Here is a 27,747-nt window from a genome sequence, read left to right on the forward strand (position 1 = left end):
CCACTTGTTTTTTGAACCCTAATGGTGTCTAGACAATATTGCTTCTTGTTGCCGTGGTCAATCAACGTGGCTTGGGGTTCATTTTAACCCTTTCTTACACCTATCCCCAAAACAAAACATAAGATGGAGATAATAGAAAATACCATAACTCTTGAAGTAAACAACATACAGAGACAAATCAACACATTTTCCCACATAATGTGCACCCAAGGAACTCATTAACGTGGTTATTATTAAGATTCAAGCACATTTTGACACTACTTCATGGCAGAAACTGCAAAAGATTTAAAGAAAATATTCAAATCACATCTTTATCTCTATATCTATATTCTCTTTGTACAACATTTCTAAGGTCACACGTCATGTTTCTTAGTACCCTAATGGTGTCTAGTGTCAAGATTTAGTAGTGTTGCCCAACTCATGTCCCATGGGGTTCATGTTTTTTCCCCAGATATGTTTTTGGGCTTTTATGCCTTTATTGACAGGACAGTAGACTGACAGGAAACAGGGAGAGAGAGTGACACGCAGCAAATCTGGACGGGCTCGGGGATCGAAACAGCGACCCACCGCAGGCTACACAAAGCCTACTGTATGTGGGATGCGGCCCAGACCATTTTGAATCGATGTCCGTAAGTTATCAAAGAACAATTTCACTGGTCAGTGTCTTCCATCTCATCAAACTCCACGTTATCCTCTTCCGATATCATCATCATTATCATCACTGAGGACAGCCAACAGGTCAATGAGAGATTGGGGAAGAATTGGCCCACAAGACCAGAAAGGCTTCAAAGTCCATCCTTCCGTCTTCTGCCACCCCTGACCTTCGTCATAGGTTTAGGCCCCCACAAGATTGGCTCAGCTGCTGGCTTGTAACAGGCCACTCACTCTATAGTTCACCCGCCGGATGTGGGGGATGAGCATATTGGCAGAGGGGCAGGTGGGCAAAATGCACTCTAGACCTGCTGAAGAGGGTCTCGTCTTCTCCCACCAGTTTATTCAGCATCTTGCTCCTACCATAGTTCACTGATGTATCACGTGCTTGATTTTACATCACACACGCGAAGGCTTCCAGCTGCTCCTGCACTTCCGGCTTCAACTTACACTCATCGCCAAGCATTTCTCTCAAAATGTTGCATTATGTATAATGCAACATTTTGAGAGACCATATTTAGCAATAATCGAAACAATCATTCTACAGCCGGCTGGGCAATGAGTGTAAGTTGAAGCCGGAAGTGCAGGAACAGCTGGAAGCCTTCACGTGTGTGATGTAAAATCAAGCACGCGAGACATCAGTCGACCAGGCTAGGAGCAAGATGCTGAATGAACTGGTGGGTGAAGACGAGACCCTCTGCAGCAGGTCTAGAGTGCATTTTGCCTGCCTGCCCCTCTGCCAATATGCTCATCCCCCACATCCAGCGGGTGAACTATAGAGTGAGTGGCCTGTTACAAGCCAGCAGCTGAGCCAATCTTGTGGGGGCCTAAACCTATGACGAAGGTCAGGGGTGGCAGAAGACGGAAGGATGGACTTTGGAGCCTGTCTGGTCTTGTGGGCCAATTCTTCCCCAATCTCTCATTGACCTGTTGGCTGTCCTCAGTGATGATAATGATGATGATATCGGAAGAGGATGAGGTGGAGTTTGATGAGATGGAAGACACTGACCAGTGAAATTGTTCTTTGATAACTTACGGACATCGATTCAAAATGGCCCGGGTGCGCATCCCACATACAGTAGGCTTTGTGTAGCCTGCGGTGGGTCGCTGTTTCGATCCCCGAGCCCGTCCAGATTTGCTGCGTGTCACTCTCTCTCCCTGTTTCCTGTCAGTCTACTGTCCTGTCAATAAAGGCATAAAAGCCCAAAAACATATCTGGGGAAAAAACATGAACCCCATGGGACATGAGTTGGGCAACACTACTAAATCTTGACACTAGACACCATTAGGGTACTAAGAAACATGACGTGTGACCTTAGAAATGTTGTACAAAGAGAATATAGATATAGAGATAAAGATGTGATTTGAATATTTTCTGCAAATCTTTTGCAGTTTCTGCCATGAAGTAGTGTCAAAATGTGCTTGAATCTTAATAATAACCACGTTAATGAGTTCCTTGGGTGCAAATTATGTGGGAAAATGTGTTGATTTGTTTGTATGTTGTTTACTTCAAGAGTTATGGTATTTTCTATTATCTCCATCTTATGTTTTGTTTTGGGGATAGGTGTAAGAAAGGGTTAAAATGAACCCCAAGCCACGTTGATTGACCACGGCAACAAGAAGCAATATTGTCTAGACACCATTAGGGTTCAAAAAACAAGTGGTATAAAAAGAATACATCTTAATATTTATATGTACAAAGAGAAATATAGATGTTTTTGAACATTTTCTGGTCGTTTTACGCTGTTTCTGCCCTGAAATAGGGTCAAGATGTGCTTGAATGTTAAAAATGATGACGTAAATAATTTCCTTGTGTCAAAATCATATAGAAAAATGTGTTCATTTGTCCCTGTAGGTTGTTTACTTCAAGAGTTAAGGCATTTTGTTATGTCCATTGTATGGTCCAGATTGGGGATAGATGTAAAAAGGTTAAAAATGAACCCCATGGGACATTAGTTGACCACGGCAACAAGAAGAAATCATAACTAGACACCATAAGGGTCCTAAAAAACATGTGGTATAAAAAGAATACACGTTAATGTATTTGTACAAAGAGAAATATAATGTGTTTTGAACATTTCTGGTCGTTTTTCGCTGTTTCTGTCCTGAAATAGGGTCAAGATGTGCTTTAATGTTAAAAATGATACCGGAAATGAATTCCTTGTGTCAAAATCATATAGAAAAGTGTGTTCATTTGTCCCTGTAGGTTGTTTACATCAAGAGTGATGGCATTTTCTGTTATGTCCATTGTATGGTTGAGATTGGTGATAGTTGTGAGAAAAGGTTAAAAATTAACCCCATGGGAAATTAGTTGACCACGGCAACAAGCAGAAATCATAACTAGACATCATAAGGGTCCTAAAAAACCTGTGGTATAAAAATAATACACCTTAATTTATCTGTACAAAGAGAAGTATAGACGTGTTTTGATCATTTTTGGGTTATTTTTCGCCGTTTCTGTCCTGAAATAGGGTCAAGATGTGCTTAAATGTTAAAAATAACCACTTTAATGAATTCCCTGGGTCAAAATCATATAGAAAAGTGTGTTCATTTGTCCCTGTAGGTTGTTTACATCAAGAGTTATGGCATTTTCTGTTATGACCATTGTATGGTTCAGATTGGGAATAGTTGTGAGAAAAGGTTAAAAATGAACCCCATGGGGTATTAGTTGGCGACGGCAACAAGCAGAAATCATAACTAGACATCATAACGGTCCAAAAAAAACAGGTTTCGAAAACATGTCATTGGGGTGCTGGTAGACCCCTCTCTCCTGCCCTACTAAAATGGACAGCAGTCTTCATAAACCTCACCATCAGAAACAAAACTGTTTTGTTGTGACTAAAGATGTGTTCATACAGGAGGCACAGATATCTTTCTGTGCAGCGTGATTACATACAAAGTCAGTGGTCGGAATGAGGCGAACAGACCGGACACCTGGCCTGTTGGAGATATGCTGTCCCCCAGGGACATGCTGGCCATTGGGAAAAGCGGGACAACTCCCGAACGGCCGGTTCATTCCCGGCCGGTCCAGGCCGGCCATAGGGAAAAAATTTAACTGTTTGCACAAAAGTAGTGAAAACAGCAGTTCTACAAGCACACAACGCCTCGCATTGTGTCACGTTGTGTCACTTATTTCACTAATAATTTAAAACTAATTTTTAAAATGATAAATACAAAACAAACGGTTTTGGACATACAAGGTTTCCACCCGACAACGACGAAATATAACTCATGTAATTGGCCCATTGGCTTGTCACTTGTCATGATCTGAAATGGCAAATCTTTGAGTAGCAGCAGCGCTATAGAGAGAGATCTTTCTCTATAGCGTGCAATGAGGGCCTCTACAACTCTTTTTCCCGGGCTGAATTAGGGGCCCAGCACGTCCCTGCTGTCCACTGACTGCATGAACCTCTCTTGATGCTTGATAATGTTGATGTATTGACGTATTACCATGGGCTGTCCTTACTTATTGTAAATCGCTCTGGATTAAGAGCGTCTGCTAAATGTCTAAATTGTAAATTGTCTAATGTGTCATATTGATCACTGCAGTGAAGGAGGCCTGGAGGCTCAGCTTAGGCCAGGTTGGTTGCTGGTTGGAATTTGCATAGCAGTTCAGTTCAGTAAATCTCTGACATTAATCTTCAAGTGTCAATGCCCATAACGCACCACCAGTAACTGTTTTAGGGCAGCTGTTGGTAGCTATTAGGGCATTCACCAAATATTCGAATATCAAAGTCACTATTCGACGTTGTTCACCAAAGTTGAATATTCTTTAAAAAAATCGCACCCGTGCGAAGTGAGCGGTGCAAAAATATTTAGGGAGTATGATATATTGTGGACTTCGATTTTCAAGCCTTTTCTTTAAGTAATCATAAATGCTTTTCCCTTTTAAATTGAAGATATTAAATAATATCTTTATTATTACACACAGCACATATAAATTGTGTGTGTGTGTGTGTGTGTGTGTGTGTGTGTGTGTGTGTGTGTGTGTGTGTGTGTGTGTGTGTGTGTGTGTGTGTGTGTGTGTGTGTGTGTGTGTGTGTGTGTGTGTGTGTGTGTGTGTGTGTGTGTGTGTGTGTGTGTGTGTGTGTGTGTGTGTGTGTGTGTGTGTGTGTGTGTGTGTGTGTGGCCATGATCAATCAATAGCTACCGTTGTCTCTGGTTGACTTTGTCACATTTCACTCAGGTTTTTTCATCTCACTTACTTCACACGGTCTACTGCCTTCACACACTTATGTCTTGCAATGTAGTTTCAAATACAGCCATGGGGTGGCACTTAGGAGTCAGCAAACATCAGCAGGATATATAATGTCTCATACAAGAAATGTATTTATCCATGGCATGTTATGGAAAGTAAATACAAATGTTAATCAGAAACAGATTGGTTTGTTCTTTCCCCACCACAGTCATGCAATTTAGCTAAATTATGTTTTAATTAAAGTTATACCATGTAACTTTTTTTATAAAACAAATCTTAAAATTGTCCTAACTGTTAAATCGCTAAAGTTTTAGAACCCCCACTCCGTTATTTTCAGCTTCTGAAGCCTTCTCTTTGTATGTTTTCTACTTAGCCGTGACAGGGGCGGGATTTCCCGGCAAAATTACGTCATCACACTACCGGCCAATCACAGCGAGGGTTATACACTGCCGGCCAATCACAGCGCATCTTGAAGTGGGGTCGCCATATTTGTAGTCGCCCGTGTGTCTCTATACTCAAAAGGTAATCTCGCCTACCAGGCAGGGTGAAGGAGTCCGTTTCTCCGGAATGCCTGAACGCACAGGAACCAGGGACCCCTCTAAAGATAGCTCTCGGCGAGGTGGAGGCAGACGCGGGGGTGTGAAGGTACGAAAAACGTCCGAAAGACGCGGACGCGTGTAGTCGCCCGTGTGTCTCTATACTCAAAAGGTAATCTCGCCTACCAGGCAGGGTGAAGGAGTCCGTTTCTCCGGAATGCCTGAACGCACAGGAACCAGGGACCCCTCTAAAGATAGCTCTCGGCGAGGTGGAGGCAGACGCGGGGGTGTGAAGGTACGGAAAACGTCCGAAAGACGCGGACGCGACCGCGGTTTGCTATAGGGCTAATGACCACTAGTTGAGCATCTTACACAGTATAGCTTTAAGATTAAAGAAAATATTCTGTCTAAAAATGTCAAAACTCTTTCATATTCTTATGTTCAATCACAATCAGAACTGGTCTCTTACCTATATCAGAGTGTCAACTACATTTGAATAATAATAGTTACCTACTCCTTGCACGAGGGAAATTCAGTATTTTCAGCCCAACCGATTTGCTGCCCACAAGGAGCACGTGAGCAATTAGCAGTTAAGAGTCTTACACAGGGACACACATCAACATTGCTACCATGGTCTGGAATTGAACCAGGGACAACTAGGAGCTCTGGTTCCCCAAGCGGGCTCCCTAACCATTCAGCTATGGCAGCCCCTTTTTAAGCTTCTGATGATAGAGTTGCTAAAGACTTTTAACTGTAGGCTGTTATTGCTGCACACATCAGTCGGAGCTGCCGCTGAGCAATTCATAATGTTGGACTTTGCAGAAGTAAATTATAATATTACAAAACTAACATTAACCACTTTAATCCTATTTTATACCTTGGCTTTTTGAAAATGGACGATCTACGCTTTACATAGATTGTGCATTACATTCACACCAATCTCGCGAGACAAGAGTCAATGATGGCTATGAAAGGGACGAGTGGGCGGTCCCTTTTCTTGACGATGGCTTGCCAGATTGCATTCACACACACAGATGGCAGGAAACCATGCAAGGCACCAACCTGCTCACCGGTAGCAACTAGGAGTTGAGACTTCAGAGTCTTGCACAAGGATTCTTAAACACTATCTCTGGGGTAGCCCAGAATCGAACTGAAAACCTTTCGAGAAACCTCCGTGTACTATGCCAGTTTCTCTACCCCTGAGACACCATCACACCTAATAAGATCCTTTACTCTAGCCTACCTATCTATCTAACATTATATTGATCAATTAATCGATAGCTTATTGGCTGTCTTTGCCACGAACACATAATAGGCAAAACTCAAATTGAAAAACTAATTTACATGATGATCTTCTTCCCGGATTCAAACTGCCTTACCCAAGGATCAAGACATTACAACACATTGATTCTACCACCAAGCCATGGTAACTCTATGGTCATTTGTAAAACACACACATACATCCTTCTGAGTACATTTGCAGAGCATCAGTCTGTCTTATCAAAACTCCTTTTAATAAAATGTAGTCAGTCACCCATATAACACTATAAACATTTTAGTTAGTTTTGCTATTTGATATATTAAATAAATAAAAAACTAAGCTGAAATAAATAGGGTAGCATAGCTGAATGGATAGGGAGCCTGCCTGGGAAACCAGAGCCTCTGGTTGGCCCTGGTTTGATTCCAGGCCAAGGTAGCAATGTCAATGTGTGTTCGTGAGCAAGACTCTTAGCCCCTAATTTCTCACACGCTCCTTGTGGGCGGCAAATCAGCTAGGTTGGGAAAATACTTAATTTCCTGACGAAATAAATGTAGGCCTATATAATATATTACTGCTCAAAGAAATGAAAGGAACAAAATGTTTCCTTAATTCTTTGAGCACTACTACAGTATACTATACTCAAATAAATTCAAATAAATTAAGGGAACATTGTGTTCACTTCATTTCTTTGAGCAGTATATATATATATATATATATATATATATATAAATTAAGGAAACAAACACATTATTATTATTTTATTTTTTCTCCCTTTTCTCAATTCAAATGAGCTGTCTTGAGAAAATATGCATACACCTAAATGGTGCATTTATCCAAGGCGCTTTACATAGATTGTGCATTACATTCACCCATACATTCATACACCGGTGGCAGAGGAAACCATGCAAGGCACCAACCTACTCACCGGGAGCAATTAGGGGTTCAGAGTCTTGCTCAAGGACCCTTCGACATTAACTCAGGGGGAGCCCGGATTCGAACTGGGAACCCTTCGTGCTCTAATAACGGTTTCTCTACCCCTGAGCTATGCCGCCCCAATAATCATTGACAGAAAGTATGTAGTCTAGTATTTACCACTGACCATTTGAAATACAAACATTAACAAGGCAGCAGATCACCACTGCCCCTTAGTGGCGGACAGTTGAAAATCACATGACGTGCATGACCTGCCTGACATGCCTGATCTGGGCAAATTGCCCCAGGAAATGTGACAAGGTCAACCAGAGACAACACTAGCAGTTTAGTATTCACAATCACCAAGTCAGCATTTATCAGCATCGACAAGTTAGCATTCACAATCACTAGGTTAACATTCACAATATACATCATCAATATAAACCAATTATATTCAAATCATGTACATGATGTCATGTCTACATCACAATAGATGGTATAGTACTTTGACTGATAGTGTTCCCTTAGTTTTTCCAGGAAGTCCGGACTAGACCTTTTGCACATCGCTCCAATTAACTGTAGAGGCGAACGAGGCATCTAGCTCTTTATATCTGTGGTAGTTACTGGGAGAGGAAACCAAAGGACAAGGTGACCATGTGGAGCCTTGGAGCAGAGGGGAAGCATGTGGATACTTATCTTTTCCAAAATAAGTAGAGCTACAGAGAGTCGATCTCCAGAGAGGCGAGAAGAGGCCAGAAGATGAATATTTTAGTTTTTCAAAGTCTGTTAATTTGTATTTTAAACTTCTATTAGCTGCCTGTCATTTATAACCTGTGAAATTATCCACAGTCTGTCTAAAAGTGTGGTTATTTTATCGCTTATCAGTGATATTTATCTAATACAATTTTGAAATTCAAATTCAATGGCCTAAATAACCAATCGGGTGCCTCTGTGCCTATGACATAGTTTTTTATGACGTATTTTCTGCGGCCTAAACGCGTTCTAAATCAGGGTGAACCAATCGGGTGCCTCTGTGCCTATGACATCATGGACAAATCAACAGAATCGAAGTGTTTCATTGGTCTAGCTAACTCATGTCATCATCATTAGTGACATCATAATTTTGGTAAAAAAGTGGTCTATAGGAGCGGTTTGCACCGCTCAAAAATGTATTTAAAACATATATACTTTATAAAACTTGGCTAGATAGGAAGTCATAAGAATGAGTTGTCAATGGCCCTGGTGGATGAATTTGTTAATGCTCTATACCAGGGGTTCTCAAACCTTTTTAGGCTGTGACCCCCAAAATAAACATATTTGAACTGAGGACCCCCACCCTGACAAGCACTTGGAATTGTAGGTATTACATTTAATGTGACTCGGTTCTGCAGATAAATATTGTGAAAATAGCAGATCTACATGTAGATCGGCTATTTTCACAATGTTCGCCTCTTGTACTTAATATTTGACAGTTTGGCCAGTCCTGTCGAGTATTCGACTATTCGAATACTTTGAGGTCGAATAATTTGAATACTAAAAATCACTAGCTATAGTCACATAAAACTGTAGCGGGTCCAGGCAGTGGCGCAGCATAATTATGGTGTTCCCCAGTGCAGGCAGTTTAAACCCTTTACAGACTCTCGGTCAGGTTATTTTTTTACTCAGGGCACCCCTGGCTGTAAATAGCCTTTTTATCCATACACCCCTGAATTACACTGTTATCTTTTAGATTCTTATATATGATGTTACGCTATGTAAATATGCTTATCTTTCCACCTGAGATACGGAATGTCACTGAGAAATAACCGTTTCCATCAGAACTTACTGAAAATAACCGTATACTTGACGTTTAACCACTTGAACCGCAGCATCCTTATTCTCGGGGGGGGGTCTACAGTAGATTTACAAGCCGATCTCCAAGCTCACAACGCGTCACAACGCGTTACATGCGCTGTACATGCGCTGTGTAATGGCTCACAACTGCGAGCTATATGCACTAATAGATGCAGTCACGTTTCACAAGTTTTCAAAAGTATACAAAATCCTTTGAAAATAGCAGATCTACAAGCTCACAATACATTGTGTAAATTTTGTATAGGGTTGAAATGGTTAAATTATGTTTTGTAATAATAATCAAAAACAAATAAGTAACTAGTAACTAAAGTTTTCAAATAATTGTATTGGAGTAAAAGTAAAATGTTTGCCCCTGAGATGTAGTGGAATTATTGAAAGCTGGAAATACTTCAGTAAAGTAAAACCTGTACCTCAAAAGTGTACTATAAGAGGCGCCCGCTGGCCTACTGGTCCAGACGCATACCACATAGGCATTGATGCCTGACGGTGTTGCCGGTTTGATTCACGATCTGGACGACCTTTGCCGCATGTCATCTCTCCTGTCAGTCTACTGTCCTATCAATAAAGGCATAAAAGCCCAAAACAAATCTTAAGAAGAGTGTACTTAGGTAAATGTACTTATTACTTACTTGCATAAAACACACCATGCATAAAATTCTATTTTTAGTCAAAACAAATGAAAACCATGACTGTGTGGTTTTATGTTTTCTAGGGTAGGCCCAGTAATGGGCAGTAGCTAGCTACAAGTAGCTTAGCTACATAGCTTAACTACATTTCTAAGTAGCGTAACGGAAACTAGCTACATTTCTCTGGGGATAGCTTGTAGTGTAGTTGAGCTATATTTAATCAAGAGTAACTAGTAATGTAGCTTACTAAATTTTCCAAGTAACTGGGCCATCACGGTCGGGATGAATAAATACATTAATAGAACAGTCATTACAATAGTGTCCCCAATAGTGAGGGATATACATTTAATTTAAAGCCAGACAGAAGGTTTCCAGTTTCAGTCTGTTTTATAATAAACATTTTTTGCGAGCATTTTATGCCTGCATGCCCATTTGTTTGGTGGAAAAAAGAAGAAAGAAAAAGTAGTGTTGATGTAGCTAGCTATTTTGTCCTGTAGCTTGTAGTGTAACTTGCTACATTTCTCTGGGGATAGCTTGTAGTGTAGTTGAGCTATATTTAATCAAGAGTAACTAGTAGTGTAGCTCACTATATTTTCCAAGTAGCTTGCCCATCACCGTAGGCCTATACTGTATATAGCAAATGGGAACAGGACTGTGATTGTATTTTAATGTGAGTTATTAACATTTTGAATGTACTTTCAAGGTGGCAATCCGAATCACTTGCAAAGGGACCATTCTCCATCCAACATACTGCAGGTGTGCACACTGCACAGGCCCCCCATTCCACAGGCCCCGGTCCGACCGATCTGGCTGCACAGTCTGTAACTATATGCCACTGCTCCCAGGTGTGAATATGAAATGGGATATGAAAGTGAAGGAGGGTACAACTAAAAAAGATCATGCATGCTCAGCAAACCTTCCCTGGTAAAATGAATTATGACCATTATGCGTTAAAATTTACCTTTTCCCTTGACAGAACAATAGGAATATTCAGGTATCTTCCGCCTCCTTCCTTGCTGATGAAGATCAGGCATCACATTTCGGTCAAGTCAATGAAGCTAATTAATAGTTAATAATAATGTCAGTGTTTTTCCCATGATGTTAGGTGATACTGTTGAGTTTCCGATTTGAGCTGCATGTTGACATATCAGTTTATTATCTTATTTTCTTTTACAGTATGTTGTCAACGGATGTCATTTGGGTTGGGTATTCTTTTTTTCAACACCACAAATCAGTTGTGCATTCTATAAAAAGTATTTGACTCTTTGTTACCATTGATGTTTTCTTTCCAGCTTTTTAAAATTTAAATGTATCTGTATGATGATGGACTTAATATTTAGTGTTTGTGAGGCTATGGTGGTTCTGCTGTGATGCACGGCAGCAAGAGCTGGGATTGTCTGCTTTTGAGGGTACAATACCAAGAGACAGTAAAAATGAGGCCAACTGTGGGCTAATTATTTAACATGCTGTATAATGCTGGAAAGATTGAGGTTTACATAGTTCTAAAACCTATGGCGTTGTAATGTTTTGTAATAGTGAATTATCTAGTCCAGACCCAGGGGTATGCAGTATGCACACCCAAATTACACAACTGGCACAACAGATGTCATAGCCTGCAGCAAAACTGTGTAACCGATCATTAGGTCACAGACTCTTGAGTGCTACTGTGGTTTCTTGCAGACACAATTGACGGACCATTTGTAATTAAAGCTTCTGCTTTTTATTGACCACGCTACCAGCATAGGCTACTGCAGGCTATCAACATTGATGGGACATGCATTCAAGACAAAGTCCTTTCATTGCATTATATGGTCTCTATCTGGCATTGTCGGCAAAAGTGATTTCACTGCTCATGGGCACCACAGTTGCACCGCATGTCATAGAAATTCTATTTCCCCTCCTCACGTCCTGAAGACTATAACCCGCAAACAGCCCTGGCTTGGCAACCCAACCTGGCGTAGATATGCATTCCGCAGAGCGACCTTGTCTATTTTATTATTTTCTTTTCTTTCCTAGACAGACCAACAGTGACTGTCTTTATTCCCTTCAATATAAGATGTATTCACACTTCAATCGCATCTGTTTCACTGGATCCTGCACACACTACGTTACTCTGCTGTTAGATCCCTGCCCTTTTCTTTGTGAAACTGGTGATGTTATCTCAAGACACATAAGGACTGTCACTGATTCATGCAATGACAATAACAAGTGCACTCAATGTCTTAACAAGTTGCCATTGCAGGCATGATGACTGATGAGTTGCATTACCCTCCACCTTAAACACTGCTCTGATCTTATCTCACATTCAACTTGAGAGAGAGAGAGTTGCAGTAGGGAAACCACTGTTCACCTCTTTAACAAAGAATGTTTTTGTATGAATTACCTTCAGAATTTCACTCTCTAGATGAATGTCTAGCTCAGGGTTTCCCAAACCTTTTCAGCTTGAGACCCAAAAGACAAATTTGGTGTCTCCCCGGGACGCAAACCTACAATTATTAAGCACTTAAGCCCTATTTCAATATAGAGAAAATAGCAGATCTATAGCGCTTAACATTTGCAATGAAACATGTTATTACTTACACATTTAAAATACATTTATGGATTAAAAAATATATGGGTCTATGGTGTGATGTAATATATATATAAGTATAACAGTGGTGGAATTTTAAATGTAAGAATCATATTATTATTATCAAAATAATATGTTTCTTACATACACTATATTTACAGTATGCTGGCAAGTCATAAAAAAAAAAGCTTTGTGTGACCCAAAAATGTGTCCTGACCCATTGTTTGGGAACCACTGCTGTAGCTCAACCTTGTCTGTTTTGTCCCACATTAATGGGAATGTGCCACGGAGAGGGTCCACTAATGCACACTAATCCTCCAACACAATGACCCCAATCCCTTAAATCTGTCAATAGGGAAGCTGATGCTCCAGATTAAAAGTCTGCTGTTATGATACTGAGAGGCTCTCCTCCTGTAATGTTGTTCATAATAAGACAAACAGATTTTTGATTGAAAGGCTTCACTATTATGTGCAGAGTAGCCTGAAGTCCACTACGACTATATGATTATTTGACTTGATCAGCGACAGCGTAATAATTGCTCAAAACAAACCCAGCCTTTGATTAAAGTCAATTCTGTGTTGTTGACGAGCTCTGCCTGCCCTGAACCATACTAAGCCCATATAGGCTAGCTTATGCATAATACACTAAGACAATGTTTCCCAAACAGTGGGTCGGGACCCATCTGTGGGTGGCAGACACGTTTTTATGCATGGGTCGCCAGCAAATGTCCCTTAATGTAATAATATAAATTAAATAATGTAAAGAAAATAAGGAAATATCTTCATGAAATAAAAACAAACTTCAATGATTAAAAAAAATAGATAAATACATATAATATTCTGTTAATTAGAAAACAAATGTTTAAGAAGTTGTGCAAATAGCCGATCTACAGTACAACATTTGTAGATGATTATTTTCACTAGTTTGGGTCCCGGGGAGACATCCAATTTCTCTTTTGGGTCTTGAGCTAAAAGGTTTGGGAACCACTGAACTAAGGGAACATACAATATTTGCCTGTTGGTTTGAGGCTTGGTGGATATAATATTTAAACATCTTAATATGACATTTTGTTCTGTTCATATTTCAGTAAAACAAAAAAGAAAGAAAAAAGGTTATGCATTCAATTTCCACAGTAATAATACAGCATCTGCAATCCAAATATGCTGGACCACAATGCACTGGGGAGACTGCAAAGGAGAGAGTTTATCCGTATAACAATGAATTTTGAGACAAGCTATTAAAATGCTTTTATCAACCTTCCAAATCCACCTGATGCTGTTGTGCATCATGGAGTGGTAATGCAAGCTGCCAGTTGCTGAAGTGCTAGATTATTAGATTATCTGGGTTAGTTTGAACTCAGTACCATGTTTATGCATTACATCTTCTCAAATGTATTTTAGTGTGGCTGTGTTCCGGTCAGAGACAGACAAAACAAAGTGGACATGCAGACCGATGCGATGACAGAGACAAAGCTTATCATTAGTGCCTTCACCTCAGTGTTGAATGACTAAAACTATGTCTAAAAATTGTCATCGACTACCCTTTTTCACTGACGAAAACTAAATAAAAAACGAATTAAAACTAAGCTATAATGACTAAATATATTGTCATTTCGTCAACAAATAAAAACTAGACTGAAATGTTATAGGGACTAGTAGTGGAGAAGAGATCCAGTAGATCTAAAATACATACAAGTCATTTTATGTTCGGTTGTGCTCTGAAAATAGCAGATCTAGAAGCTCACAACGCGTTAAGCTGCGACTCGAAACTAAAACATTTCAAATGACTAAAATATGACTAAAACTATACATTTTACTCAAAAGACTATGACTAAAACTACATAAAAAATGTGGTGTCAAAATCCACCCTGCTTCACCTGTATGCAGTTCCTGTAAGCACCCTTACCGGTACATGTACAACATGAGGATCACTTGTTGTCTTTTTTGTTGCCTTTCTCTAAAGACTTCTTTATTTGTGCAAGAAATGCCAGCAGAAGCACAGCATCCCTCACATTACTGCTATAAAACAAACTATAAAAACGTATTGATGCATATATTGGGTTTATGCTCTACCACAACCTCAAAGCTAGGTTCTATATTAGTTTATCGTTTTATGTTTTGAAAACAATATAAGTAGAATCAGTGGAAATTGAGAGAACTCAACTGAATTGTATTCCCACTACAAAGAAATTATTCATTAGTTCTTTATTGATAGAATATAGGAATTGTTTACAACTTAGTTTAAAAAAGGAGGCTGCTGCATAGACAAGGCATCATCCATCTTCATTTGCACATGAAAATCCCTCTGTTTAATATGCATTGCTGTGTCAAGAAACCTAGATTAGACATTTTGCAAATTGGGAAACGATGCCTCAAGCCAAAGGTAACTCCATAGCCGAGTCTGAGGAAATATTGACTTTATTTTCTGCATGGACTGCTTGCATAGCACACTTGTTCCAGAAAAATATTTAGTCAAGCCAGTGGTGGAAGACATAATATATTGTCGCTGTCGGGCGGAAACACTGAATGTCCAAAAATGTTACTTTTCAGATACTTTTCCAATGTAATTATTTAGCCAGAAGTTCGAGTTAATACTTTTCGTTGGTTAAATACTTATAAAACCCAGAGACAGACCTAACCACTTTAAACCTGGCATCTCTAATTTGCACATGACATTACAGGCGAAAAGTGTGTTTTCTAAAATAGCAAAAAGTAGCAGATCTACAGGCTCACAATGTGTTGCAATGTGACCCGCTGTGAGGGTGTAGATCGGCTATTTTCACTACTTGTGTGCAACACTGACTGACATACTACAAAGTATAAAAAAAGGGAATGCTTTATGAAAAAAAGCTGATGTATGGATATATTTCTGCCTGACAGCGATGACATACAGTTAATAAAATGTCGGATTTGTCTGTACAACTCTTAAACTATTCTCCAGAGGAATCATACAAATGTATAAAAGTCTGGAAACATAAAATCACTTACAGTACAAGAAATAATCTCTGCATTTAACATGAAAACTTGCTAAATATCAATTTCTAAAGGAGCAATAGCAACGTAAAAACTAAAGGGGATTTTAAGAAGTGATAAAGTATAGGCCTAATTATTTAGAGATAGAAATGTGTAAATAATAAATAATATAAATAATGTGTATTTACAACACCATTTCCATAGAACAATATTGTTTTCCATAGAGCAATTTCTTTATCATATAAACATTCTCCATCTAGCTTATTATTTTTTGGTTTGAACCAGTTTGAAACAATGCAATTTACGTATTCATCAATATATATATATAGTTCATTTACATAAACTGCAATTGAAAACTAATTTAATTTATATATATAAAACCCCTCTGAAATATATTTCCATCTCCATCTCAGTTATTACACCCTATTCATATAAGACTGTACACATAAAAACACAAGCACTTGCATACACGCACACACACGCACACGCACACGCACACACGCACACGCGCACGCACACACACACACACACACACACACACACACACACACACACACACACACACACACACACACACACACACACACACACACACACACACATGCATGCCATCAAACAGACAAATTCACTGGGGCCCCCCATAGGGTGTGACCACAGGCCAGGGCATGTCAGGTAATGCTCTTAGGGGCTCCGCAGGGTTCTGCTGCAGCTGCTGCAGCTGCAGCTGTTGCTGTTGCTGAGAAGCCCAGTTAAAGTCCACACCGTGCTTCTTCAGTGCATTCAGGTGCTTGATGTCCAGGGTGGTGAAGGTGGTGAACTGCACCTGGTTCCTCTTGCTGGTGGGAGAGTGGAGGGGCTCGTTGCGCTGCGGCTTGGCCAGCAGGGTGGCTGAGCGGTTGACCATGGGGTCTACGAGCTTGGTCTGAACGTACTGCTGGGAGCTGCTCCTGCTACGGCCCAGCGTGGCCGTTCTCTCGGGAACGGCAGTCGCAATCATAGGAGGCGGGCCGCTCTCCAAGTTGTGGTGACCCATGGAGTCTACAGAATGGCGTGGCTCCAGGGATCTGTGACTTTCCCGTTTCAAGGTGGAAACCTGGGCTGGGGGGTCTGGCGGCGGAGGGCCGTGGTTGTTGGAGCCCAACCACACCCAGTCATGCTTATGATTGGGATCTCCAGGCGGGGGTGGGCCTGCCTGTATGGGAGTCTTGTGATTCCGGAAGCAGAGGTTATATGATGCACAGTTGAGCAAGAAAGCCAGTATTGCCAAACATGAAACCCCCACCAAGGCATACATGCCAACCTCCAGGTCTGACATGGCTCGGAATGTCCTGATAAGGTCACTCTCAATGACTTTGGTTTTGGACTTCGGGGGCTCCCTCTTGGGTGTCACCTTGGCTTTAGGAAGGTCTTTCTTAGGGGGTGCATTGGGCTGGTCCAACATGTTCCCATAGCTTTTCTTCTGCCCATCTACTTTACCCAACACACCCACGTTTTTGTCTGAACCCGGACCGCCACTACCCACTGTTATGTCTGTGTTCGATTTACCAGTAGTTGTGATCCCAGTAGTTGTAGTGGAGGGATTGTTCCTTGTCATATAGGTGCTGCTGCTTGCAGCTTTGGAAGTAGATGTACCGGTATCAACCCATACCACTTGTGGCTGAACCAACCTGGTGGTTGAGGTAATGGTTGCGGTGGTGCTTTCTACGAAGGTGGTCTCTTGCCGGTCAGGAGCAGTGCTCCTGAACAACCGTCTATCCCCATCCCCCTCTGTCGGAGTATCTTGCGGTGTCGCTATCAACATGGGCTCTGCTGTCAGTTCGGACTCATTGCCGCGTACTACTCCGCCACTGGCTATGGTGTCAGACTGAAAGTTGATCCTAAGAAGCCCAGCACCCACTGCTAGCTTGCTCTTCCTCTTAGATTTCTGACATTCCTCACAGATCCTCAGCTCCACCCGTACAAGTGCCCCCTGGCCTTCGCCCTTGCCCTGTGCAACCACAAATGTGGACTGTGGCGTATATCGCACAGTCGCTACCGCCTCATCTGGGGTGGAGACGGTCAAGGAATAAACACTTCGGTCAAACAGTTCCAAAGGAGTCACAGATCCATCGCTGAACTGGACCCAGCAGCTGACCACTGCCTCCTGCACAGGGTGGGTGTAGGGAGGGGGGATGGTAGGAGGGAGGGAGAAAGAAAGAAAGAAAGAAAGAAAGATACAGTTTATGAGAACAGTAAGAAAGAAAGAAAGAAAGAAAGAAAGAAAGAAAGAAAGAAAAGAAAGATACAGTATGAGAACAGTGCAGTGTACTACATTTTCCTCAATATTCATATGGATAAATACATTGTTAGAGTAACATGTTACTCTAACTGTTGTTACCACAGCACTAATAACGTTAGTGAGTCAGGAATGTTGCCAAGTTAGGAATGCAAGCCCCACCCATTTATGCTATATCTGTTGAACTTGTTACTTGTTACTTGCGCTAGAAGAGTGTGCAAGTACTGTGTTCAGTGCTCTCTGTATGGGCACCAATTAGCCAATGAGAGAGCAGCATTGGCACAATTAGCCAATGAGGGAGCAGGACCTTTGAACTCAACCAGTCTGTATATGGCACCAATTAGCCAATGAGGAAGCAGGGCCTTTGAACTCAACCTGTCAGTATGTGGCACAAATTAGCCAAAGAGGGGGCAGTGTTGGCACCAACAGGCCAACACAACATAGGCCGGCAGGGCTAATTGGTGGTGCATACAGACAGCACCGAACACAGTACTTGTGCGCTCTGCTGCCACACATATTTGGCCATATTTTGATACGAGTGCAACAGGCGCAAGTTGGCACCTCGAGAGGGCAGTCTAGTTGTACTTTTTTCATTTTTCAACAAATTTGTTGGTCCGACTAAATTCCCACTTGGCACTGCACACCCCCGGGTCATCGCCGAAACACACGCCAAGTTTAAAGTCAATCCACCGGATGGTGTCTGAGTTATGCCCAGGACAGACACACATATAGCACACGCGCACGCACGCACACACGCACGCACGCACGCACGCACACACGCACACACACACAGACTGACTGACATACACTGGTTTTGTGAATTTATAGATAAGATAGATGAGCCATGAGCCTAACCTATATAATGTACGTATACTGAGTTAGAATACATTATGAATAGCCCTGGGCAGTACATTAACAGTGGGGAGTCAGAGTAACAAATGACAAGCCATGTGCATTGGCATGGTTCTAATAGTTCACTATTGACGGGGCCATGCAGGCCAGCCACTGTGAAAGGCTAGATAAAGAATACTGTTGTTCCGACAGCTATGGACTGCCTAATGGTTGGCTGCCCCCCTGCCACACTTTGGGGAGGTGGTGGAGGGCATGCTGCCATGGTCAAATGTGTGAGTGGGCTTTTAAAAACATCAGTCATCAAAACAATCATTTCGGCTCCATGTCTGCCTTGCCCTCTCTCTCTCTCTCTCTCTCGCACAGAGTGGCAAATCAAATCAAATCTAAATTTATTTACAAAGCACATTTAAAAACAATTCTCGATGACCAAAGTGCTGTACAGAAAATGAGGTAATAACCATAGACATAAATACTGAGACATACAACTCAGACGCACAAATAATAACACACAAACATCCATCATTAAAAACTAAACAAAAAGACCAACCAAATCAGGGGGATTTGAATGCTAGAGAATAAAAGAGAGCCTGGACAGGGACTCACTGGCAACTCTAAATGACGTTCCCAGTTATTGTATGATCACAATGACTTCATGTTCTGGGATACACATGATAATGGTGTGTATAAATGTTGTTTTTTGTTGCAACTTTAGTAGGGTTAAACCTGGTCAGTCAGGTTTGGTAACTCAATACTTTTTCAGACAAAATAGAAACCTGTTGTTTCCCTTCGACCCAAACGTACAAGTAGGTGGGAGGGGTTTATTGTCTGTATGAGCCAGTTTCACAATGCGCTAGACTGCTTGATAATGGATTAGTGAGGTTGAGCACAACACCTACAATCAGCTCCATATTTGCCACACCCAGGCCATGTTACTCGTATGCTAAGTTGACGGTGCCTGGGATCAAACCCATGGCCTTGTGGTCGAAAGGCGAGTGCTCTACCGACTGAGCGACCGGGAGTCAGAATCGGCTTTATTGTCACATCACAGGTTTACAGGTGTTAAACAGTGGGTGAAATTAGGAAACAGTTTTACTATAATCTTTGCGGTGCCTACAGTAGGTACCTGTTTGAGCTGTGTGATGACTTCCTGCGTGGTAGCAGTGGCCAGGACGGCCCTGTTGCTCCCTGGGCTGAGTTGAAGAGACAAGGAGAGACCAGACACCAGCTGAACTCCCAGCTCTGTCACGCTGACTTTATCATCCACCACCCTGATGCTCTTCTCAGCCAGGACCGATGACGACAGAGGGGACAGCACCTGCAACACATACATGCACACACACACACGCACGCACGCATGCACGCACGCACGCACGCACGCACGCACGCACACACAGACATTGTACATACAAATTAGTTAGCCAAGCCATCCCCGCAAAAAATGGTTTGAAGTCAAACATTTGTGATAGGAAATACACAGTGTGTGTGCGCGCGCACACACACACACACACACACACACACACACACACACATACACACACACACACACACACACACACACACACACACACACACACACACACACACACAGGTTGCAGTGTGACACTTTGTGAGCTTTAGATCAGCTATTTTCAATGAGAGAGAAGTAAATCCAGCCCTTAGAACACACACTTCTGTAGACTCTTCCATTGCCCACTGCGTCATCTGTTGTACACAAGCATGAACCACAACCTCATTATTAAGCTCATTATTGCTCACCTGTACTGTGGTGGTGCCAGGAGCCCTTCCTTGAAGCACCACTCCCGACTGCAGCCTGACAACATCAGGATCTACCACCCTCAGAGAGTAGCGCACCAGATTGGTCACGTCCACCTTTAGCAAAGAACAAGTGGAAGATGCTTTAGAACAGATGAAGAGAGCACATCATCGCTGTTGGGTGGAAACCTTATTTGTATATTGTATGTATCAGGTGGTTCCAATGTTGTTATTATTTAGTCAGAAACTCTTGTTAATACTTTGTATTGGTTAGTATATGTTTATAAAATCCACAGACAGACTTAACCCTAATCACTTTCAAACGCTGTCGGAATGCATTGTGAGCTTGTGCAGTAGATCAGCTATTTTCACGACTTTTGCGACACTCTTGTACAGCTGTGCCATTTAAAAACTTCACACCTCCTGCCATTGGCAAGACAGTAGATTTTCCAGGAGATTGCAGAACATTGAGCTTGTAGATCAGCAATCTTTGCAATTTTTATGACCTTCTATGACTTCGAAGATGTAATCTACCTATAAAGGTAGATTCTGCTTTTCAATGGGAATGGAGTGGTTTCTTGCCATTTGCGAGTTTCTGCAACAACAAAAAAAAAAAACTACACTCCATTCTCCTTTCTCAAGTAGAAGTAGAAAGGCAAAACAGGGAAAGAAACCTGTGAAAAAAAAAGCATTTGCAGGACATTTTCAGGCAAAGAGAAGTAAAGACTGAAGAATTGAAACGGCACATCTGTATGATGAGAGATATAAGGAGATATAACGTTCCGGCAACAATGTGTATCAAGTGTATCAATACTTTGAACATACAGTACTGTAGAAAAACGAAATCATGAACCGCTGAAGGCATAACATGTGCCTGTGCATCACGTCCTGGCCCATTAGATATGGGTGAAATACAGGGTCGTGCTGGCCATTGGGAAAAGCAGGACAACTCCCGAACGGCCGGTTCATTCCCGGCCGGTCACTGTCGGGAAACCTCGTATCTCCAAGTTTCAAATGTATACATTTATTCGCAAGGCCGTTGCACAAAAGTAGTGAAAACAGCAGATCTACAAGCACACAACGCTGTTGTGTGCTTGTAGATCGGCTGTTTTCACATTCAGGCCGGGAACACATTTTGCTGTTTGGGAGGGGTTACAGTACATGTACAGTATGTAGCAACATATTTGTTTTGTAGGCTAATTTCTGATTTAGCCCTATTCTATACGTTAGGCCTAAATGGGTTAAATCATTTTTTAAATGACACATACAAAACAAACGGTTTTGGACATACCGGTACAAGGTTTTCACCCGACAACGACGAAATATAAATCATGTACAGTAATTGGCCCACTGGCTTGTCACTTGTCATCTTTGAGTAGCAGCAGCGCTATAGAGAGATCTCTCTCTCTCTCTATAGCGCGCAATGAGGGCCTCTCCAACTCTTTTTCCCAGGCTGAATCAGGGGCCCAGCACGTCCCTGGTGAAATAAAAGCCCTTTACCAGCCAATCGGAACCCAGGAAGTAGTCGAGCGGTACTTTCCCAGTGAGGGGGTCTGGGAACATCTCCGATGAGGACTGGGCCATGAACGGTGTGAGAGCCCTGACCACGGAGGACTGGTACTGAAGCATGCATCCTCTGCCCTTCCTCGCCTCCTCGTCCTCCTCACTGTCCCACGCTGACCTGTGGCACACAGGGACACACGTTCTTATAGGAGAGGCGTTGTGCTCCTGACATATATAGCTTTAATTGGAAGTGGTTGCAACATTATAATAAATAAAATAAATTATAGTGAGTAAGAACAACATATTGCAACAAGATATAAAAGATAAGAGCTGAGACCAAGCCACTATAAAAATATGAATACAATTAAAATGTCACATCAAATCTGTCAATTAAAAATGGTGTTTACCAAGTTGCATGGAAAACAAAAAAGGTGGGGCATTCAAACATTCTCATGCTTTTATGTTTGTTCATTTATCATTTCAAACTGAGGGTCAGTGAATACAATTAAGATGTCACATCAAATCTGTCATTAAAAATGGTGTTTACCAAGTTGTATGGAAAAAAAGGCGGGGCATTCAAACATTCACATGCTTTGATGTCTGTTCATTTATCATTTCAAACTGAGGGTCAGCTAGGTAGCTCTTTGGGGATTAAAGGATCTATGATATAGCATAGCATGGGGACAGGCATAAACAGGCTAGGGACAACTATCAATAAAATCTTACAACCTGCTATAAAGCTAACAGGCAACTCTTTGAGAGCTGTCTAAATTGGAGTCATGATACAGTATGTTTCTGTTTGTGTCTTGAAAGATCTGTTGTGTGTTACCTAGAGACAATAGTTTTCGTAGTCTAAAATAGTAGTTTAAAATTGCATGAATGAATTCCTTCTGTTGAACGATAAAGATGGTATCAGCTGAAGGAAGCAAGGGGCCCTCCAATCCATTCACCTGTTCATCAAAGCGTGATAGAAGCTGGCTTGAGTGCCTGCGTCATTGTCTGGGTCATTGCCAAATATACTGTATTTCAGATTATTTATTTATGTATTTATTTTCTGAAAATGAAATCCAGAACTAAGTTATCAATGTGGCCGGCTGAGTCACTGGGGTTAAATCTTGATAAATTAAATAAGTTCATTTCTTGAATGTACTGACAATGAAAGTTGAAATATGCATGGGTTGTTTTAATTTTCACTGTTTTAAACTGGGTCACAAATTCATTGAGGTCAAGTATTCATTAATTCAAACAAATATAATTTTCTTTGATGCACAAATAATAGTAGCACAAGTGCTACCAGGGGCGTCACAAGGGGTAGGAAAGTGGGACTGAGTTACTGGGGCCCAAGGTGGAGGGGCCCTAGTAACTTTAGCTACTGAAAAATAGCAGATATACAAGCTCACAGCGCTGCACCGAGTGCCGCGCTGTGAGCTTGTAGATCTGCTATTTTTGAAAAGTTGTGAAAATGTGTGAAAATCTTTGAATATATGTATTTTTTAAGCGAACATTTCTAACTCAAATTTTGCTTCTGGGGGTCCCTGGAACTAAATATTTTGAGATCGGGGGTCCGTGGCCAAATACATATCATCTTGGGGGTCCTTGACATAGGTTTCTTGTACACATTTTCAAGATCTTTCAAAAATAGCAGATATACAAGCTTGCAGCGCTGCACTCGGTGCCGCGCTGTGAGCTTGTATATCTGCTATTTTTCAATAGTTAACATTCATGGGGGGCCCGCAGTGAATCCTTGTACCCAGGGCCCAGAATTTGGTGTGACGCCCCTGTGCATGGACAAGTGTACTGTATGTCCAGCTAGTACAACTGGAGTGGCATGTGGCAGTGTAATGATGAGACAGTAACAAGGACAGTAACAAGGAAATACACAGTTATTTGTAACCAATTAGGGTGTATCTGTCTACAGGGGCGTCACACCAAATTCTGGGCCCTGGGTACAAGGATTCACTGCGGGCCCCCCATGAATGTTAACTATTGAAAAATAGCAGATATACAAGCTCACAGCGCGGCACCGAGTGCAGCGCTGCGAGCTTGTATATCTGCTATTTTTGAAAAATCGTGAAAATGTGTGCAAGAAACCTATGTCAAGGACTCCCAACATGATATGTATTTGGCCACGGACCCCGATCTCAAAATATTTAGTTCCAGGGACCCCCAGAAGCAAAATTTGAGTTAGAAATGTTCGCTTAAAAAATACATATATTCAAAGATTTTCACACATTTTCCACAACTTTTCAAAAATAGCAGATCTACAAGCTCGCTTGAGCTTGTATATCTGCTATTTTTCAATAGATAAAGTTATTAGGGCCCCTCCACCTTGGGCCCCAGTAACTCAGTCCCACTTTCCTACCCCTTGTGACGCCCCTGTCTGTCTACGGTGAATCTTCAGAGGTTTTTGGAGAAAGCAGGGCTGTATTAACCACTGGGCCGGTGGGGCCGTTGCCAGGGGCCCCTTAGCTCTCAGGGGCCCTTGGGGAAACTGGCCCGCGTGGTCATTGACAATTTACAAAAATTAAATGTATATTTTAATCAAAAATCAAATGTGTGGGCCCCTCCTCTGTTGTCTACAGGTGCTTTCTTGGTCCATATATGATCATCATGGCTTAAAATCCAAGCTGGGTAGTGCGCGTCGGGAGGGAGGAGGGGTTATTGTGGGGGGTGGGGCGGCCCTAAAAAATGATCAGCCAGGGGCCCTCGCAGGGGTTAATCCGTCCATGGGAGAAAGCAAAGCTCCAAAGACATGTTTTGTTGACGTTTACACTGGAAAACAAATAATGCCCCATCACTATGTCGTTTCCATTAACATTGAGTGAAAAATAATGACTGTACTGTAAGTATTGAACAAAATCCCAGTAACCTTCATCCCGGGGGGCATCTGTGTTGCCTCTATACTGTTACATACTGTATGTTCCCTCCATGGAGAATACCAATACACTAATGTAACCACCATAGATGTGATTATTGTTTATGACTAATAACATACTTATATCCATCTCTTTAATATACATTAAGGCACTGGTAGGGCTGCTAATCTGGAGGGATTTGATGTTCCTATAGGCCTACTGTATAGTATATCCTTCTGCACAGTGGTAACCTACATACCGCTGTCAATTTTGTTTTGTTATTTATTCAACACTCTCTTGTCCTACTGTTTCTGTGGGTAAACACTAAAAAAAGGTTATGTCCTGTTACGGCTTTCCTTATGGAGCTATCCAATTTCATTCCTTGTCAACATGCAGTGGATCTCAAGGATTTTCTGCTCAGTTTTGACAAGCCATCAACGTGATTTGGCTTTGAAGGCAGCTTAGCAAATCTTCCATCAACAAAATCAATTCCTGTGAATTTAGAATAGTATAGAAGCAAGCAAGATTGACATTAGTTCCTTCTTATTTGGCTCAGTGTCTGATATAAGTTCTGGCTGTTGATTTAGACCGCAAATGAAGGACTTGAGAATGGGGAAGTTGACTAGGACCAGGGGTGTCACAAGGGGGGGGGGACTGAGTTACTAGGGCCCAAGGTGGAGGGGCCCTAGGCACCGAGTGCCACGCTGCGAGCATGTAGATCTGCTATTTTTGAAAATCTTTCAATATATGTATTTTTTTAAGCGAACATTTGTAACTCAAATTTTGCTTCTGGGAGGTCCCTGGAACGAAATATTTTGAGATGGGAGTCCGTGGCCAAATACATATCATCTTGGGAGTCCTTGACATGAAAAAGTTTGAGCACCACTGACATGGAAACATATAGGTTTCTTGCACACATTTTCACGATTTTTAAAAAATAGCAGATATACAAGCTCGCAGCGCGGCACTCGGTGCCGCGCTGTGAGCTTGTATATCTGCTATTTTTCAATAGTTAACATTCATGGGGGGCCCGCAGTGAATCCTTGTACCCAGGGCCCAGAATTTGGTGTGACGCCCCTGACTAGGACTGACAGAGTTGACACAGGGTGACACAGACCTCACAGAGCAGCAACAACAACTGTCAACGTGTCAATTGTTGGTGCCATACCTTCTGCTGCCTGTAGTGACAGGGACCCTCCATCCTTTGATCTGGCTGAGCTCTGAGTCAGACACATCGATTTGCAGAGGCAAGCGGGGCATCCATACACTTATCTCCAGCTGGGCACTCAGGAAGCTGTAGGTGAAGTTGAGCAACACCTTGGTTCTCCCTCTGGTCTCTTTGCCATTCACATAGACATAGTCACAGCGCTCAGATACCTGGACCAGAGACAGACAGAGAGAGAGAGAGAGAGACAACGAGACATGAATACAGAAACAGAAACAAAACTGATGAAGTGACAGAGAGCACAATGCACATTATGTTCCCGGAAGAAAGTTTTTTATATTGTTCATGAGAAATGAGCATTGAAGCTATTTTAAACAAAAGTGAAGAACTGACAGAAGTGAGAAGTGAGGAACCAATGAAAAAATAAATTGGTCCTGAAACAAAAAGAGAAAACGAATAATAATACATTTTGTTTGCAAAGTACCATTCTGTCAGAGTCTGGTCAGGGAATCCAGGCCTGTGTTCCTGTTTATGTCATGTAAATTTATGACCCTGGTCTTTGGGCAACTGTTGCTGAATACTAATGAGTACTACCCTATAACTGCTCCTGTGCTGCTGTATGGAAGAGCATAGCAATCCCTGCCAGCTGGGCCAATGTGGGGAGAAACAGCAGTTGGTGTGTCTTATTTAACACTGGGGGCCTATCTCCACAACCGCCTCACTTATCTTAACAAACCGCCAGCTCCACAGAGGTACAGTAATTGGAGAGCACTAGACTGGAGAACAGAGAGGATCACAGAATAGAGAGGAAATAGAGGGGGTAATGGGGAGGTGAAAAGAGAGGGAGCGAAGGAAGGCGTCCCTACATTATTTCTCTTTTTGGGGGGGTCAAGTATAATAGTCACTGTCATTGCTAAACTTTTCACTGGGAAAGCGTAACATGTGAGGAACACACCGTCCATCCCAGCCTAGTCTCGCGTGGCCAGACTGTTGCCTCCGCGATTTGGTCAAATGCTCCCAGCATACAGTCTGGCAGACCGGGGAAGAAATGATGAGTGCGAGATGAGAGCGGAAGTGAAGCCCCCACGTCACTTCCGTTTCCGTCTCACATCACACACATTTATCATTATATAAATAAAAATCATATAAGCATGTTTAGCGTGCTGCTTAGCAGAAATGACATTTTAAAATGTATTTTTTTGAACGGTAATGCCCGTTTTCGATACTCGCCGTTCGGGAGCTGCTGTTCCAGACTCTATATAGCATTCAGAGATTGTGGAATAGTTGTCTGGCTACGCGAGACTAATCCCAGCCCAACAAGTGCCCAGACGAACGTCACCTGCCGGCTTCCCATTACAACTCTGCTTCTTCACACACATAATAGTAGGCTAATCAAGTACGTGTGTGTACTGTAAGTAAGGTATAAAGTCAAAGATGAATTGTGCAGTTATTGAAAAATAATGCATGATACAAGGCTAAGCAGTGAGCAGTTTTACCTCATAGTGAATTCTTTTCCGATAACCACTCAGTTTAAGAATGTATTCTTCTTCCTGCTCCTTTTCGTTCATGGGTGTATTATATAGCCTACAGTATATTAATTGAATTATCCTTGTAAAGGATTTGAATTGTACACTACCATGTGCGAAACAAAATGAAATGAAAAGTTTAGAGTTGACTATTCTGCTGATATCATCACTTACCAACAACTAAAATAGAAGTAACCTCGCGTTGCCAGACTTCCCACATCGGAGGAAAGCCTGGCATT

The 27,747-nt window shown here is 41.8% G+C and overlaps 1 protein-coding gene across 1 annotated transcript in view; it reads right to left on the bottom strand.

Moving 5' to 3' along the window:
* Window positions 1-16,205: 16,205 nt before the first annotated feature.
* The window catches only part of LOC308299729 (transmembrane protein 132D), a gene marked incomplete at both ends in the record, with an annotated part of 39,155 nt that continues 27,613 nt past the window's right edge, over window positions 16,206-27,747 (bottom strand). The window contains 5 exons of the mRNA XM_080743519.1: window positions 16,206-17,723; window positions 19,831-20,022; window positions 20,463-20,576; window positions 21,960-22,140; window positions 25,986-26,194. Of these exons, the coding sequence (XP_080599645.1) occupies window positions 16,206-17,723; window positions 19,831-20,022; window positions 20,463-20,576; window positions 21,960-22,140; window positions 25,986-26,194 (2,214 nt within the window). The remainder of the gene's footprint in view (window positions 17,724-19,830; window positions 20,023-20,462; window positions 20,577-21,959; window positions 22,141-25,985; window positions 26,195-27,747) is intronic.

This window comes from Nannobrachium achirus (assembly GCF_963921795.1).
Source record: "Nannobrachium achirus genome assembly, chromosome: 15".
In the NCBI taxonomy this organism is placed as follows: domain Eukaryota; kingdom Metazoa; phylum Chordata; class Actinopteri; order Myctophiformes; family Myctophidae; genus Nannobrachium; species Nannobrachium achirus.